The sequence below is a fragment of the Condylura cristata genome, unplaced genomic scaffold (assembly GCF_000260355.1).
Source record: "Condylura cristata isolate star-nosed mole 26May11 unplaced genomic scaffold, ConCri1.0 scaffold00047, whole genome shotgun sequence".
In the NCBI taxonomy this organism is placed as follows: Eukaryota; Metazoa; Chordata; class Mammalia; order Eulipotyphla; family Talpidae; genus Condylura; species Condylura cristata.
Genome location: NW_004567148.1, coordinates 287,725 through 306,915, shown reverse-complemented (window position 1 = coordinate 306,915; position 19,191 = coordinate 287,725). Strand labels below are relative to the sequence as shown.

The 19,191-nt window shown below is 35.3% G+C and overlaps 1 protein-coding gene across 2 annotated transcripts in view; it reads right to left on the bottom strand.

Annotated features, from left to right (window-relative positions):
- The window catches only part of CNTN1 (contactin 1), a 289,880-nt gene that overhangs the window by 79,539 nt on the left and 191,150 nt on the right, over positions 1–19,191 (bottom strand). For both annotated transcript variants that reach the window (XM_012734143.1, XM_012734142.1), the window contains exon 18: positions 493–563. In XM_012734143.1, coding sequence (XP_012589597.1) covers positions 493–563 — 71 coding nt within the window. The remainder of the gene's footprint in view (positions 1–492; positions 564–19,191) is intronic.

The following is a 19,191-nucleotide window of genomic DNA, read 5'->3' as shown; positions in this document are numbered from 1 at the left end:
AAAAAAAAAAAAAACTCCCTTTGGGTCATCACAGTTTAATGTTTTGGACATCTCAACAGGAAGTCACTGGGTATTTTGATCACTTGTATAGTGATCAAAATATATATCTCAAGTGAGAAAGCAAGCTCCAATTCACAGATACAAAAGCTTTAATGAATCTTTGAATCTTAAATGCCTGACCAATCGTTATATTTACCAAAGAAATTACACCAGTGTAAGTTCAAAATATCTCAGGCACCAGATATCTGAATGTTAATCTCTCAGGCCAACAGGTCCCTTTGGCATCCAGGCTCTACCTGGGCGTAGGAAATGCCCATTAAGTCATATTAAATGGCAAAATCTGATTATGTTGTCAAGAAAAAGAAATACTGATGTATTCTGTGTTTGTGTTTTGGGCATTCCTTTTATTTAAATTTATTTCAGGAAACAAAATGGATTTGAGATTAATATAGGCAACACAACCTCTGGGATGTGTAATTTATTCATACTTACCGCCCAGGTGATGGTCAGCTCTCTGTTGCTTCCACCCCCACCTCCTACATCAGAAGGAGCCACATTTGGTGCTGCAACAAATATAAACAGAACACAAATAAGGCCAGGTCATTTTATCCTGACATTAGACTTGGTATGACAACCTCAACCATCAATTGTTTTTTTCACTAGGAAAGACAAACAACACACACACATGATCTGCTCAATTATAATAACAATGTCTCACAGTAGCTATAATAATCTGTTTTACTGCCAAGATAAAAATTGATTCAGTGCCATGGGAAATGTGCCAGTTTCTTTCAACAAAGGGTAGTGAAGCACATTTGCCTCCCCCATCTTTCTTTTTCCCTACTGTTTCCATTCAATTAATGTAAGTTTGAAAGAGTAGAAATTCTTTGTTGAGAAAATATTTTCATACCTCTTTCTTTTCAAGCAGATATCCATCTGATAGTGTGCTGCTAGTTACTCTTATTTCAACCTACAACTGTTAGAAATTGATGTGTGTACATTAACATAGGATTATTTTTAAGATTTATTTTTATGTGTTTTATGAATATAAGAACTGGGGTGTAGGTCAGTGGTATGGAGGGTGAGCAGATTCCCCACAGACAGAGTGGGGAGCAGAGCAAGCAGATCTACTGAGGGGAGCAGTCGGTTAGTCAGGACAGGTCTGCTGGACCACACAGGTTAGCTCTCTGGCTGGGGATTGAAGTCATACCACAGTGGCTGGCAATATTTTGATAGTGCTGAGACTTTAACCCCGGTAACACCAAGGAGGGTCACCATAAGATAAAATTTTCCCCAATTATCAGGAAGTATTAACAATCTTATAGTGCTCATTATTTTCTCCTAACCCTTAACTCTTTTCTGGTACCTTACCTCATCAGTGCATACAACTATCCTTCACTTTTGCAAATGAAGAGAGTCTATAAAGCAGGCTCTGTGATTGTGGCTTTCTCTTCATCTTTATCACAACCTTTACTATAACTGAACTGCAAAGAACTGATCAATGATTATTTTTTTTACTTCACTTTTCTCAACCCACTATCTATTTCCCCTTCTTTATGTAACTGAGCTCATTCTCAAAAGTCACAAAGTTTCTTCCAAGTCCAAGAACATCTTCCTTGTTTTTTCCTGAGCTACTCTCCTTCTTTGAAAGATTTCCACACACAACTTGCTGGATTTGTCAGTTCTATCTATTTGGACACTATCTTACTGAATTTGCAGCTAACTGGAATTGTACAGATAATTAAAGCACAGTTTGTTCAACATGAAACATTTGTAGACCACATAATCAACTACATGGTTAATATCTGCTATTTTTTTTTAAATGGAATAAATACTTTTCCCATACAAATATTGTGGTGCAATCTGGGCTATCATTCCCAGATTGCTTGGCATTATAAAGAAGAGATAAAATGTCAGTTCTTCTTTGAGTCTCCAAATAGCTTCCCAAAAGAAAACAGTCACTTTCCTCAAGTGCTTTAAAGAAGGCATCATGTTTTTGAATTGCAGATCTGAACAAATAATTGTGATTTAAATACACATACTTCAAAGTTTTCCTAATGTTAGTCATGTAAATTCTGTGATGTATAATATTGCAAAGACTACAAAATTATTTTCTTTATATCTATAAAACTATATGATTTCCTTTTCTGATGAAAAATTAACTTGAAGCTTGAGAGATTTTATGTCACTATTCAACTGTCACCACATGCATGTTAGAAATGAAATTGAGTGCACAGGGGTATTAAAAGATAATTTACTTCCAGCACTTTAGATATATAACAAAAACTGGTATGTTAAAGCAACTCTTCAAAATCCTTTAAGCCCTGTAAATCATATTCTGAAGTTAAAATTTCACATGGTGTAGAGAAATAAAGAACATGTTGTTTTATAATCATAGAATAAATCATTTTGTGTGTTTAGCTCTACGTACTTCAGTGGTCACAGACAAATAATTTCAAAACAAATCTGTAATAACTTATTAGGTGGCAATATTGCCTTCATCAGAATGAGTAGTATTATTTATTCATTAAAATCCTTTTTTATATATATAATCGGTATTACTCTTTTAGAAACAGAGCTAAGTATGGAGTATGTTTAGGTGAGAATGAACATTTTTCTATTCTGTGCTAGTATGCTAACCTTTTTAAAAGACTTCAAATAAGTAATTCAAAATTGATTTGGTCTTCACATATCATGCCTTAAGCTCATGATGCTGAAAATAAGACCAAGAAAATCAAAGAAACAAGATCTTACATAGATTGATTAGTGATTTAATTTCACCCATCTAGATTTGAATATTCAGTCATACCCTTAGAAGCTAAGGGCCATTTTTTCACAGGTGGAACTGAACCTAGTCTACATATGATATGAATCTAAACTAGCTTTATTTAGATATTCAAAATAGAGTGTTTCTGTGTAACTTTTATGATTTCCCATTCTGATGGTGGAGTCCACTGCTAACATGTGGAGGATACTGCCTAGATATTCTGTATTACAGTCAGTCCTGCAGGAACAGGAGGACTTGACAGAACTGTGATTCCTTTCAGGGAAGTAAATCAACCTAAGCACAGAAAACTTATTTAACTTTGAGCTCCAGGGTATTCAACAGAGAACAAACTGAACTTTCTCTTAACTATAAATCATTAAAAAGAATTTAAACAAATATTTAGGAAAGTACAGAATCACTGAATGACTCATAAGTAAAATTTGTAATTTTTACTGTGAAGATTGAAAATACTGGTGTTCTATTGACCTGTCCTTTCGCCATGATTTCTAATAAAGGTTCCTTACTGATGATGTTTATATAAGTGCTTCCACATTTTATCCATAGATCTAAAAGCTATTTAAAATTAAAATCAACTCAAGGTCATGACTATTTTTAACTATGGAAAGAAACAAATGCTAACAATTTTCCTTTTAGATTTGTATATTTAAATGATATGCATGGAAGTACTTCTTTGGACTTTGTGTTTTATTCAATGATGCACAAATGAGTCCTAGTTCATGAAAATCAGGACAGATAGGAAAAGAAGCCTTGATTCAAAATACGTGGGCCACTTAGTCTTTGCTAAAGTCTTTGCTAATTATTACTTTAACTTGTATAAGTCATTTTATAGACATAAAGTCACCATAATTATAATTTTTCACTGTAATTTACATCCAAATTTTATTGTAATTTAAAACATTCTTTTTTTTTAATAAGAGAAGCAAATGATTATATAAGGTCATAAGGTCTATGAAAGCAAAAAGACTGAAATCTTACATCTGCTTTTATTCTTTTGTTTTAAAGTTTATTTATTTATACATATATGAACTGGGGTATAGGTGCCTCAGAGGTGCATGTGGGGGCCAAAGAGGGTGGTGAGAGGATTCACTAGAGACAGAATGGGGAGCAGAACAGGCAGACCTACCGAAATACACTGCTGAGAGGAGCAGTAGACTAGGCAGGCTTGGTTTGATGAGCCATATGGGTCACCTCCCTGGCCGGGGATAGAACTCGTGCTCCAGTGGCTGGTAACAGCTTAAAAGTGCTGCCTTTAACCCCTGTGCCACCAGGGAAGCCCCTATATACTTTTATTCTATATTAAAGTATATTTTTTCTGAAAAGCTGCTTAATAATCAAATAAACTAGCTTTATTTAGATATTCAAAATAGAGTGTTTCTGTGTAACTTTTATGATTTCCCATTCTGATGGTGGAATCCACTGCTAACATGTGTAATGCACTAACCACATTAAACTAGTGCACACTAGGGAAAAAGTTTGAGATATTGGTAGTTCATAGTATGTGTCTTAGGGTTTTCTCAGGCCCAAATTGTAAGTTTACTTTTTAAGGATGTGGGACCTGGGTCCTCTTTATTCTGGGCCATTGTCTTTGAGTCCGGGGTTCCTTCCTGCTTATCAGCTGTATGTAGGGTTATGCATGGGCCACTCACCAAGACAAAAGTCCTGGTATGAAGAACATGCTGGGAAACTGAGATCAGCTGAAAAGGGCAGGAAGATTTTGAAACAGATATAATAGCTTTGACCAGCAGGAACAATGGAGCCCCCAAAGCAATAACCCCTGGTCAACATACTGAAGCTCACATCCCCCATGCATATATAGTCCCCAAGTACCTGCTCCATCTTTGTACTTGACACTAATAAACAGCAGAATGCCTTTGTTTAGGGGCTGCACATCATACCTTGTGTAAACTCTTAGGCTTTCCATCGCTCCTTTGGACTTTGAGTGATCTCTCTCATCCAGTGCTTCTCCCAATCCTGCCACACTTCCTCAACCCCCCACCCCACAGCCCCACAGAAAAAAAATGGAGGACAACCAGGGACTTTGTTCTCAGATAAGAATTTTAAATTGGTGGGGAAGCATATTTTTTTTAACTGTTCTATGAAGGGGTAATTAAAAATAAGTAACCTCTGGACATTGTTTGGATAAACAGGAAAAAATGCTGAGCTGAGCTGAAAAAAATTGACATGCACACTCAAATTAATATGAAGAACCAAATCAACTAGGATCATTTGTTGATATCGAAAATTAACATTTCTAGTTTACCCCGCTCAGCATATTTAATGAAGATGATGACCTTGTTTTTAAGCAAAACTGAATTATATCTGGTGTGGATTCTTCTAAATTATTATACACAAATGACATTTTTGCTTTGATCAATGTTTTTCTCTTCAACATTCTGTATTAACTGCCAATTGCCAGTTAATTGTCTTAACTTTCTTCTCCTTTCTTTAGTTTTCAAGATTACAAATAATATTGAGCATCAATTATGAATATGGTACTTTGTTAATCACTAAAGACAACAATATAAATAAAATCAGATTTGAGTCCTACAAATGCTTTCTTTAATGTCATAGAAATTAAATATATATCACTAATTTTAATTCAATTATTGAATATGTTCAAAGTGTTAAGGTTTTTTGAATGAATGAATAAGAGGCCAATTTATAGACTCAGTTAAACTTAGAAAATATTTTTACATTCTTCACTTGTTAGATCCGAGGTTGATACTTGGCAGTATATATCCAACAATAGCATTACTTCCTTCTTACAGGAAAGGCAAATGAGTGCTATAAGAAATAAGGATTTCCCTGGTGGCCTTGCATTTAAGTTTCAGCACTATTACTGGTAAAGCCTGAGTTTAATCCCTAGCCAAGGAATTGATCTGTATATAGTTGAGCAGGCCTCTCCTCTCTTACCCAATGTTCCCCTCAGCAGTGGATTTCAGTAGATCCACCTTTCCTGCTCCCTACTCTGTCTTTTATGAATCCTCTCACACATCTCAGGCTTAGTTCTTTTACACATACACACACACACACACATAAATTAAGGAAAAAAAAAACTTAGTTAACTAGCCCAGGTTACACACGTTTATGAATAGAAACTACAACTTTAATTCATATCCAATGATGGTTAATAGCAAAAATCATACTGCATTTCTTTTTTAAAATATTGACTATTTTCTGACTAATAACAGCAACTATCTTGATCACAGGTTCTTCCTAGCTACAACTTTCTGAAAAATATAAAAAAGGTAACAAAACTCAATGAAAGGATAAAATAAGCTTCATTAAACAAGAAATAAAAGATCTATATTTAGTATGAAAATAATGATTCTGGTATTATAACTTACTCTTTTTCTTCTTATACTAAATTGATCTGGCAAATAAATGTCAAAACAATCATGAATGCTCCATTTTAGGACATCAACTTAGCAACTCCACCTACACAACTATTAGCTATGGGAGGTGTGTGTTACACCAGCATATTAGTTTGAAGGATATTTTTGTTATCTCTTACAGTCAAAACCAAATGGGTTACAATGAATTAACAAACACATCTTCTAATTCTTCATTTGGGATTATCCATTTTATAATGCACTTGTCTGAATCCAAACAATATACCCAAATGTGAGCTGAGATCTTAACATTAAGCACCTGGACAGATAGGACATGTGCTGCATTTGATAATGTGGGGCCTTTCAACAAGCATAATGGGACACAAGAGGGCCCTTTCCATCAACACAGATCAGCCTTTATCCACGTTACAAATGCTGGCATCTCTTAGTTTCCGTAATGACACACGTTAAGACAAATATCCATGTTCCTCTTTTTAGAAAGTAATTCTATCTTTTCTGTGAGGGTGAAAAATGTATGTGTCCCATTTCAGTCTGAAAGGAACAGCAACAAAGAAAATGTTTTATGACTTATTACATACGATATATAAATGTCTTTACAATATAAATTACATGAAATTGATGTTTACAAAAGTAGATATATACTGCAAAATGATGTGATCAACTAGAGAGTATATAACATTTTCTCATAAGCACATTAAGGTTCAAAATGAGAATCAGTGCATAATAAATACATTTTATTTATCAAAAACACAGAGCAGACAATGTTGCTTTCCTTACATTTTTTAATCAGAAACATGAGACATATAATTTCTATTTATGTCAGAAAACTGAGGCTCACCGAATTTATTGTTAGTCAACTTTTAAGTGATGACAACAAGATCCCATTTGTCTTCTAGGATCTATGACCTAGAGGTTCAATACTACACATTGCCTCCGAGAAAGTGATCTAGGAAAACAGCTTTCAGAATTACAAATTGCTGAAATTTGTACACCTGATGTAAATGAAAGAATTTTAGAATCCTGCTTGAGAAGGCATTCCTAAGGTAGAAAGCTCACTGTATAAGAAGAGGTGTCAAACAAAAACTGCACTTGAATCCTGACCTTTACATGCAGTTAGGTAAACTCAGGTAAACATTTAGTGTCTCTGAGTCTACTATCCCTTAGTGAACAGTGGATGGTAATAAATACTTCAAAACATTATGAGAATTGTAAAATGTATCTAAAAACACATAGCACAGATCAGTATTTTAGAATCCTTTGCTACCGAATCATCATTTGTACCTGGTAAATCCATGAAATTAAGTAAACTTTAATAAATAACTAATTATCAGTCTTGTGAATAACATGGACTTAAGATAAATACATTAGAATTCATATTTCTACTTAGAAGTAATGTGAAGAGATTAAGGTAGCCATAAATATGGCTAAGTGGTAGAATAATTTTATTTATTTATATTATTTTTTAAGATTTATTTTATTTATGCACATAAGAACTGAGGTGTAGGTCAGATGTGGGTGGGGGGTGAGATAACGTACTAGAGACAGAGTGGGGAGCAGAATAGGCAAATCTACTGAAACCCACTGCTAAGGGGAGCAGCAGATGAGGTATGAAGTCTGCTGTACTACATGGGTTAGGTTCCTGGGCTGAATGGAACTGAGTCTACAGTGGCTGGAAATGGACTTTTACCCTTGCACCACCAGAGTGGCTGTGACAGCATAATTTTAATGGCAGTCTGTCATTCATTTAAAATTATTCCCCCAAATAAAGTACTGAATTTGGTGAGGTATATTAAAAAATAAATGAATTGAAAATCTACAAAGTATTTCTTTACCACAGACATGAAATAATCCAAAGAGTTATTATAAGAAACAGTACAGTATTTTTGGCCAGTAAAGCAGCAGGAAAGGAATAATTCTTGCATGAAAGATTTTTTTAAAGGAGTAGGCATGTAGCATAAAAATGTTAAGCTATACTGGATGAACAGCCTGAGGTAAGCTGTGATTAAAGTGCATAGTTAGAGTGACACCTACTATTAAAAAAACATATTATGGCTATTCCTCAGAAAGGCTGTGAGTTCTCTATCAGCATAGGTCTGAGAAATCCTCATCATATTCTCTGAAAGTCTTGCTCCCCTGTTCCTCCCTGCTAGCCCTCCTCCATGTGACTGCTTAGTTATGTGTTAGAGATAGGCAAAATTGTAAATTTGTAAATCACAAAACCGAATTATCAAGAATCTGTCTTGATAACATTCAGGATTGATATAAAAGTTTATATTCAAGAAAAAGAAAAAAGTCTCCAAACTGAAAAGAAAATGAAAATGTCAAATTTGTAGATAACATATTATATATAAACATGCATGCACACGCACATACATATACACACATACATCATATATGTGTATATATACATATAAATGTAAACATTTATAAGTTTACATATATATGTATATATATATATGTTAACTATTAGAACAGTTAACAAATTCAGAAAAAACATATGATACAAATTTTTTTGTTTTATACACAAAATGAACTATCAGAGAAATTAAGAAAACAATACCACCTGCAACTGAATCAAAAGTGATAAAATACCAAGTGCAGATAAAACCATGTTTAAAAACTTTGTAATAAGATATTGATTAAAGAAATCAAAGAAGATGTAAATACATGGAACTATATTTCATTACCAAGCATTAGAAGAAATATTATTGTTAAAAATCCATACATCCCAAAGCAGTTTACATATTTGATACAATCTTTAACAATATTCCAATGTATAGACCAAATAATCCTAAAATTTGCACAGAACTACAAAAGACCCAAAGTAGGGGCCTCCTTGGTGGCTCAAGGGGTTAAGTCAAAACACTATGAAGCTACCCTCAGCCACTGTAGCACAGATTCAGTCCCTGGACAGGGAGGTTTCACATGGCATAGAAACCTCTCCTGTCTCACTTGCTGCTCCCCTCAACAGTGTGTGTTGGTCAATCTTCCTGTTCTGTTCCCTACTCTGCCTTTGGTGAATCTTCTCACTCCCCACCCCTCTGGCCTGTACCCCAGATCTTGTATGCATAAATAAATAAATCTTAAAGAAATATATCCAAAATAGCCTAAGCAGTCTTGAAAAGAAAAAAAAAAGTAAAGGCATCATTCTCTCTGATTTCACACTATGTTACATAGCTGTAGTCATCAAAACAGTATGGAACTGTCATAAAAAGATGCATTGATGAGTGAGACAAAATAGGTTGAGATAAACCAAAGAACATATGGTCAATTAAATTATGACAAGGGACTCAATAATACATAATATGAATTGTGTCCTTTCACTAAATGGTGGAGAGTACTGGAGATTCACATGTGAAAGTGTGAAATTCAATCACCATCTTATAAAACACACGCGAGGAACTCAAAATATGCTAACAGTTGAAAGTAAAACATCTAACAATAAAAACCCTAAAAACATGAGATGGATTAACAAGACATAGTATATATTTGATGACAGATATGCACCCATGTCCACTGAAACAGTGTTAATAATAGTCAATAACTGAAAACAAGTAAAAGCCCATTGACTAATGAATGGATACAAATGCTGAGGTATATACATAATTGAATACTATTCAGCTACGAAAAAGATTAAATCCTGCCATTTGTAACAAAACTGATGGCCTGCAGAGATATTATGTTTAGTGAAGAGAGATAACAAAAAGCAAACAATATAATTTCACATCATATATAAAGAAAATAAAGAAACAGATGAATTAAATAAAACAAAAATAAACTTTTGACTCTACAGCCATTTACTAAAGAAGGGGTAGATAAACTGGGAAAAAATGGGTGATGGTAAGTTGAAGGATAGATTTGAACTTAATGTATATATATACTTATTAATTATAAGAATGCACAGCAGGAACTTATACAATGTTATAATGCACAACACACACAAATGGACAGAAGATGTGAATGGACATTTTGGCAAAGAAGGCATACAGGGTACTAACAGATACATGAAAAGATGTTCAAAATCACTCATGAAGGAAATGAAAATCAAATCTACAATGAGACATTTCAAATATATCATAATGGCTATTATTAAAAGACAAAAGATAACAATTGTTGCCAAGGATGAACAGAAAAAGGATCCCTTGTCTACTGTTGATGGGACTGCAAAAAGTACATACTGAACAATGTAAAATACTGTCAGATTCTCAAAAAATTAAAAAAATGTAACTACAATTGATCCAGCAATACCACCTCTCCTTATACAGAGAAAATATAAACACTAACTTGAAAAGATACAGGTATCCCATGTACGTTATATTTTCTATTAAACCATGATATGGAAACAACCTAAATGTCTATCAAGGGATGAGTGGATACACATCAACCATTTTCTTTATCCACTCATCCATTTATATTGCTATATACGCAGAATTATATACCTACGTAATTTAGCCACAAAAAGTAATGAAATCTTGCCAGTTGAGCAAAATAAATGGATTTTGAGGGCATTGTTTATGAAATAAATCAATATAAAGACAAACACTATAACACCCTATGTGTGAAACCTAAAAACAAACAAACAAACAAACAAAAAACTAAGTTCATAGAGAAGAACATATTAGTAGTTGCCAGAGATGTATTGGTGTGGGTGGAGAGGTGGAAAAAATGGGTTAAGGACATCAAAAGATACAACCCACTAGTGAAAAAATAAATAAGTCCTAGAGATATCTTGTACACCATAAGGATGATAGCTAATAATGCTCTACTACATATTTGAAGGTTACTAAGACAGTAGATTTATTTATTCACATCATCATTAAGTTTTATATAACGTTTGATTTATCCTCTCAGGTGTAATCCCTGTAGAAGGCCCACTCCCAAATCACCTGGAACATCACCATAATCTCGCATACTCTTCTGCCACTGTTTTGTACCCTTCCTCCCCACACCATCATTGTATGTCTTGTATATATAATTTGCCTGTTAGTTTTTCTTTATTTTTTCTGACCTCTTGTTTGATTTACCTATATTTCTTCTATAGCTGAAACCAGTCAATATTTGTTTTTCTTTTTCCTTCTGAGCATAATAACCTTTAGCTCCATCCATGTTGCTGCAAATGACATGTTTTTGGTTTTTTGTTTGTTTGTTTGTTTGTTTTTTTGATCAGTGAATCATATTCCATTGTGTATATGTATCACATCTTCTTGACTCAGTCATCTGTTTTGGGGCATTTGCATTGTTTCCATATGTTAACTTTTGTAAATAATGCTACAAAAATAACAGGAGTCCAGATTTCCTTTAAAATTAATGTTTTTTTGTTTGTTTGTTTGTTTTTTGTTTTTGCATCCTTTGGGTAGAGTCGTAGAATTGGATTGGTGAGTCATATGGAAGACCTTTTCTTAAAACAATTTGAGGGCCCTCCACAGTTTTCTTTAGTGGCTGGACCAGTTTATGTTCTCACCAGCAGTGTAAGAGGATTTATTTCTCTCCACACTCTCACAAGTATTTGTTGTTGACAGTGTTTTAATGTGGCCATTCTTACTGGTGTGAGGTGGTACCTTATTGTGGTTTTGGTTTGCATTTACCTGATTATACATCATATTGAGCATATTCACATATGCCTGTTGGTCAGTTGGTCATCTACATTTTCTCTTTGTAGAAGTATCTTTTTAGCTCTTCTGCTATTTTTTTTTTTGTGGGGGGGATTGTGTAAGCTCTTTGTAGATCTTTAATATAAGTACCTTATCAGTTGTATGTAGTATAAATACTTCTTCCAATCTGTAGGGTGTCATTCATTTGGTTATTGTCTCTTTTGCTGTACAGAAGATTTTAGTTTGATATAGTCTCAGGTATTTTCCTTTGACTCATTTTCTTTGCTTTGTGTGTGAGTGTGTGTGCAGGTCTTCAAAGATGTCTCTGAAATGTATGTCATGGAGTGTTTTGCCTATGTTTTCCTCTATGTATTTTATGGCTTCAGGTCTTACGTTCAGGTCTTTCATCCATTTTGAGTTGTTTTTTGTATATGGGGTGAGGTATTGGTTTAGTTTCATTCTTTTAGATGTAGTGGTCCAGTGTTCTCAGCACCATTTATTGAAGAAACTGTCCTTGTGTCAAGGTGTGTTCCTTGCTCTTTTGCCATAGATTAGTTGTCCATATATGTGTGGTTTTATAAGTTTTCAACTTGATTCCATTGGTTTGTGTGTCTGTTTTGTTACAGTACCATACTTTTTTAGTTATTATGGCTTTGTAGTATAGCTTGAAGTATGGGCATGCAGTACTTCCATTCTTCCATTCTTTAGTCAGGAGAGCTTTGGCTATTGGAGGTGGTTTTGTGTTTCCATATGAATTTCATCCATATTTGCTCTATTTCTTTGAAGAATGTCATTCAGATTTTTTAAACTGATTTAAGGCTTTTTTATAATAGTTTATTTTTACATCATTTTGTACATTTTTTTTTAATCTCAATTGTAATCCCCGCGGGTTTCCCATCACCAAGTCACCCAAGTGCCATCACCATAGTCCAGTGCACTTCCCTCCCCCCAACCGTTTTTGATCCCATTCCCCACTCCACCCCCATAAAATGTCTCTGGTATCTGACTTCATTATTATTATTTTCTCGCCTGGTCCATTATACTCCTGCTATGAGCAAAACCATTCGGTATTTTTCTTTCTCTTTCTGGCTTATCTCACTAAACATGATCTTTTCCAGCTCCATCCATGTTGCTGCAAAAGACATGTGTTCCTTTTTTTTTTGGTTGCTGAGTAATATTCCAACCATTGAGATTTTTAATGGATTTGCACTGAATCTATAAATTGCTTTTGGTAGGATAGACATTTTAATGATCTTAATTCTACTGATCTATGAGCAGGAAATGTCTTTCCATTTCTTTGTGTCATCAGCTATTTCTTTTATCGATGTTTGTAATTTTCTTTGCTTGGTCATTCACCTCCTTTGTGAGGTTAATTCCCAGGTATTTAAATTTTTTTGGTATAACTAAATGGAATGGTTTTCTTGATTTCTTCTTCTTCCGAAGATTGTTTACATATAGAAGGCAACTGATTTTTGTATGTTGATTTTGTAATCTGCTATGCTAAACTGCTTTATTGTTTTGATAGTTTTTCTGTGGCGTCTTTAGGGTATACTCTATATTACTATATCATCTGTAAAAAGTGATAGTTTTACTTTTCATTTCCCTATTTGGATTCTTTGTATGTCTTTCTCCTGCCTAATTTCTTTAGCTAGAACTTCCAGCATTACATAGAAAAAGTAGTGCAAGAATGGGCAACGTTGTCTTGTTCCATATCTTCAAGGGAAGGCTTTCAGTTTTTCACCATAAAGAGTGATACTGGCTGTAGGTTTGTCATATATGTATTTATTAAGTTATATTCCTTCTATTCCAAGATTTTCAAGGCCTTTCATCATACATGGATGTACAACTTTATCAGATGTTTTCTTGGCATCTATTAAACCTATTAATATCATCATATGATTTATATTTTCATTTTTGTTGACATAGTGAATTACGTCAATTGATTTCTACATGGTGAACTAACCTTGTGTCCCTGGTATAAGTCCCATTTGGTCATCATGTGTTATCCTTTTGATGTATTATTGGATTTGATTTGCTAGAATTTTGTTGAGAATTTTGCATCTGTGTTCATTAGGCAGATTGGGCTGTAGTTTTCTTTATGTGTGTTGTCCTTGTTTTTGGTTGGCTTCATAAAATGTACTTGGTATTTGGTAGTATCCCTTTTTTCCCAAAACATTTTTTGAAGATTTTTTATTTTTTGTAGGATAGGTACTAGTTTATCTTTGAATATTTGATAGAACTCACTTGTCAAGGCATCTGGATCTGGGCTTCTGTTTTGGGAAGGTTTTTTTCTTTTTTTTTTTTTTTAAGATTTATTTATTTGTGCATACAGAACTGGGGTACAGGCCAGAGACTCAGGGGTCGCGAAAGACTTCACCAGAGACAGAGCGGGGAGCAGAACAGGCAGATTGACGAAGTACACTGCTGAGGGGAGCAGCGGGTGGGTCAGGAGAGGTCTGCCACACCATGTGGTCACCTCCTGGGCAGGCGGGAATCGAACTCATGCGGAAGTGGTTTCAGCTTCTTAGTGCAGTGCTTTAACCCGCTGCGCCACCAGGGAGGACCCAGGGAAGGTTTTTACTGTTGTTTCAATTTTGCTACTTGTAATTGGCTTGTTTAGGTTTTCTATCTCCTTTATTCAATTTTGGATGATTATAAAATTGTAAGACAATTTGTACCTCATCTAGGTTGTTGGACTTGTTAGCATATAAGTGTTTATAGTAATCTCTGATTAACATCTGGTTTTCTGCTGTGTCTGTTACAATTTCAACTCTTTCATTTATGGCCCTATTTATTTGATTTCTTTCCTTTTTTCCTTTGTGCATCTAGCTAGAGGCTTGTCTATTTTGTTTATTTTTTGTTGATCTTGGTTTTATTGATCTTTTGGTTTTATTGATCTTTTCCATTGTCTTTTTTTTTAATATTTATTTATTTATGCACTGGGGTACAGGCCAGAGGTGCAGGGGTGGTGAGAGGATTCACCAGAGACAAAGTGGGGAGTAGAACAGGTAGATTGATGAAGTACACTGCTAAGGGAGCAGTGGGCGGGTCAGGAGGTCTACCATGCCATATGGATCACCTCTGGGGCAGGGAATCAAACTCATGCTGAAGTGGCTTTAGCTTCTCAGTGCTGTGCTTTAACCCACTGTGCGACCAGGGAGGACCCTCCATTGTCTTCTTAATTTCTATTTCATTTATTTCTGCTTGAGTTATTATTTCCTTTTTTCTGCTGATTTTTGGATCTTTTTGTTGTTTGTTTTTAGTTCTTTGAGATTCAAGATTAGATTGTTTTTCTGGATTCTTTTGTTTCTTGATGTGGGCCTGTGTTGTTCTGTATTTTCCTCTTATTAATGCTTTTGCTGTGTCCTATATATTCTCAAAAGTTATGTCCTCTTTGCTATTTGTCTCAGCATATTTCTCGGTGTCTTCTTTAATTTTCCCACTGAGCCAGTAGTATTTTAGTAGCATGATTTTCAGTCTCCATTTAACGGGTAAGGGGAGTGATCCTTTCATTTTGTAATTGATTTCTAGTTTGATGCCTTTATGGTCAGAGAAGATAGCTGGCATGATTTTGATCTTCATGTATTTACTTAGGTTTGTCTTATGTCTCATTATGTGATCTGTCCTGGACAATAAATAATTCCTGTGCAAGTGAGAAAAATGTTTATTCAGTGTTTTTTGGGTTTAGTGTACTATAGATGTCAGGCCCAGTATTCTAAGTCTTTGTTTAGGGATATTGTGTCTTTGTTTATTTTTGTCTCATTGATCTTTCCATTGGTGAAAATGGGGTGTTGAAGTCTCCTATCACATAGGAATTTTCTCCAATATCTGTTTTCGGTTTAAAAAGTAACTGTCTCATGTATTTTGCTGTCTTTGTTGGGTGCATAAATATTGATTAGTATTAATATTCTCTGGTGTACTGTCCCCTTGACCATTATTTCATGACCATCAATATCTCTTGTCACTTTTTTTTTAAGTTTGAAGTCTGTTTTACCTGTCATAAATAGGGTTGTCTCTGCCTTCTTTGAAGGAGTTGGGGGGTAGGGGGTGGGGAGCTTTTGCCTATTTGTAGAATTGTTTTCTAGACTTTTAATTTTAATCTATGTTTATCTTTGATTCTTAAGTGTGTTTCCTGGAGACAGTAGAAGGTTGGGTTCTATTTTCTACTTCAACTTACTACCCTGTGACTTCTTTCTTTTCTAAGAATTTAGTTCATTTATGTGTAAGGTGATTATTGACACATGGAAGCCTATAATTGCCATTGTGTTTACCATCTTGTGTTTCTATTCATTTCCTTGTTCTGTTCTTCCATTTCATTCCTCTTTAATTTAGATTTTTAAGCTTCTTTTAATATTTCTTTGAGTGGGGATTTGGTAGTAGTGAATTTCTGAAGATTTTGTTTGTCTGAGAAGGTCCTTTCTTTTTCCTCACATTGGAAGACAGTGTTGCAGGATCAAGTTTTCTTGGCTGGATTTTTTGGTTTTTCTTTCTTTTTTTTTTTTTTTATCTTGGAGGTTTGTTGTTTTTTTTTTTAACGATTTATTTATTTGTACAGAACTGGGGTACAGGCCAGAGATGCGGAGGATGAGAGGATTCACCAGAGACAGAGTGGGGCACAGAACAGGCAGATCGACAAAGTACACTGCTGAGGGGAGCAGCGGGCGGGTCAGGAGAGGTCTACCCCGCCATGTGGATCTCCTCCAGGGCAGGTGGGGATAGAACTCATGCGGAAGTGGCTTAGGCTTCTTTGTTCTGTGCTTTAACCCGCTGCGCCACCAGGGAGGGCCCTATCTTGGAGGTTTTAAAATATGTTACCCCATTCTTTTCTTTCTTTCTTTTTTTTTTTTTTTTGCCATTAGTGTTTCTTCAGAGAAGCCTAATATGAGTTTAACTGGTTTTCTTTTATAAGTTATCTGTTTCTTCTCTATAATTAAGTTCACATTTCTTCTTTGTCTTGGACTTTTGGAAGCTTCGCTATTATGTATCTTGCTGCGGTTCTCCTTTTTGTTTATTATTATTATTATTGTAATTTGCTTTCTACTAACTTCCCTGTATGTCTATTTTAATTTCCTTCTTCATGTTTGGAAAGTTTTCTCTATTATTTCCTTGAATAGGTTCTTGGTTTCTTTCACTTTCTGGGATTCCTATAACTCTAATATTTCCTTTCCTTTTGGAGTCAGGTAAATCTTGAGGTATTTCTTCGTTTTTTACCCCCTTCCTCCATCTCTTTCTTTTACTTTCTTGTTCTTTTTATATCTTCTAGAGTATTGATTTTTTTCTTCCATTTCATCAATTCTGTCTTTGTTGTTTTTTTGCAGAATTCTTTAATGCCTCTTTGATCTTTTAACATCCTGCATTTCCCTTATTTTTTAAAGACTCATTTTCATTCTTCAGTTATTGATTTTATTGCTCATATCATTCTTTTTCTTTTCTTCTTCTCTAAAATTTTTACTGTGGCAATTCTGAATTCCTTTTATCTCAGGGAGAGAAATTATTCCATGTCAGTGTTGTTGAATTCTGGGGGCTGATTTTCTTTTTGTGGTATGCTGTTCCTCAGAGGGTTTGCATGGCTCTTTGTATTTTTGTTTCTTCCTGTTGATTGCTTTCAGTTTTGTCCCATGCACAAGGCCATTGCTCCACTGGTGCTGGTGGGAGTGACTTTGGGGTTCTCCTATTGGGACATCCAGGACTGGTGGTAGGCTGAGTCTGGTGCAAAGATTGTGACCCTGTGGATGGGTTGATAGGCATTAGCCCTGGAGGCTGCCAAGTCTGTGTTGCTGGGTTCCCCTTACAAGTGCCTTTTCATATAGGACCAGGTGGTATCAGCAAGTTGTGCTGGGTTTGCACAATCTCTGGTGCTGTGTGTGGGCTGAAGGGCTCTCTCACAGATAATGCTCATGGGGCTTCTGGATCCACCCTCCACTTGCCTGGTTTCACTCACAGGGTATGGTGGAGTCAAAGCAGGTGTTCTGGGGTTCACACCCACCCTTTTGCTATTGGTGGGCTGAAGTACACTCTACTGTACAGTCATTGCTCACCTTGTTAACAATAAATCTTAAGAAATGTCACAACAGGGCCTCCTTAGTGAACTAGGGGCTAAGCAGCTATCACTGCTATGGCCTGAGTTTGATCCCCCACCAGGGAATTCACCCACATAGGGTGCAGCAGACCTCCCCTACCTTGCCATCTGTTCCCCTCAGCAGTAGGTTCACCTGGTTTGCTCCCAACCTGTCTCTGGTAAATCCTTCCACCCCCTGCACTTCTAGCCTATACCCTAGTTCTTCTACATAAAAATAAATATTTTTTTTTAAAAAAGAGAGAGACATCTTATAACAGGAGAAAAATTGTTGGTAATTAGGTAAGATCATGACAGTTAATGACACTTTTATAATAATCATTTTGCAATGTATACAAATAAGACCTCATTATTTGTTGTACCTGCACCTGAAACTAATATAATGTTACACATCAATTAACTGTCAATAAAAATATATATATATTCTAATTACTGTGGAAATTATGTTCATTCTAACAGATTCTGTTTTGTCACTAACTGCCATGTGGAGACCTCTGAATGAATTAGCCAGGCAGCCTGACTCAGCATTTGGTTGATATCTGCTGATGGAAACAACTGACACTACAATGCAGCCTTCTATTTGAAGGTGTCAACCAATCATATACAAATAACTTAAAAAACAACCCAAAAAACTTCATAATAGCCTAAGTTCAGTGTGTTTCCCTGCTTGATCCTTTGAAAGTCCCCTATATCCTGACCCAGGTAAACATATTTGGGACCATCCCCTGATTGTGGGTGCAGGTTATGATCCCTATTCTCTACCATTTTTTTTTTCATATTACAGCCTGGTTAATTCTCAGTCAATAAGTACCACTTTAAGTAGTCTCTAGTAGAGTAAATATGTTGTCATATTTGTTTTCCTCTTGTCCTATATTAATTATGTAAAAGATTCTTAAACTTCTATATTTTTTTCTGTAGTTTATCTTTGTTTGATATAGTTTTATAAGAAACACATGTGACACATGGACTTTACTAATACAAACCAGCACAGGGGCACACCATTACTGTTTTTGCCAGGATGGCTTCCCAAAAATCACCAGAGTAGTGAAAACAACTGTTTCCATGGGTGGGTCACTTTTGCTGTCATCAGCCACATCACCACAAGGAACATCTTAGTTGACAGCCACATTCTTTTTTTTTAAGACTTTTTTTTTTTAATCTATGTACATAAGAATTGGGGTGTAGGCCATCCCTGGTGTTGCAGCAGGTTAAACACAGCACTGAGAAGCTAAAGCCACTTCAGCATGAGTTTAATCCCCGCCCTGGAGGTGACCCACATGGCGGGGCAGACCTCTCCTGACATGCCCACTGCTCCCCTCAGCAGTGTGCTTTGTTGATCTGCCTGTTCTGCTCCCCATTCTGTCTCTGGTGAATCCTCTCACC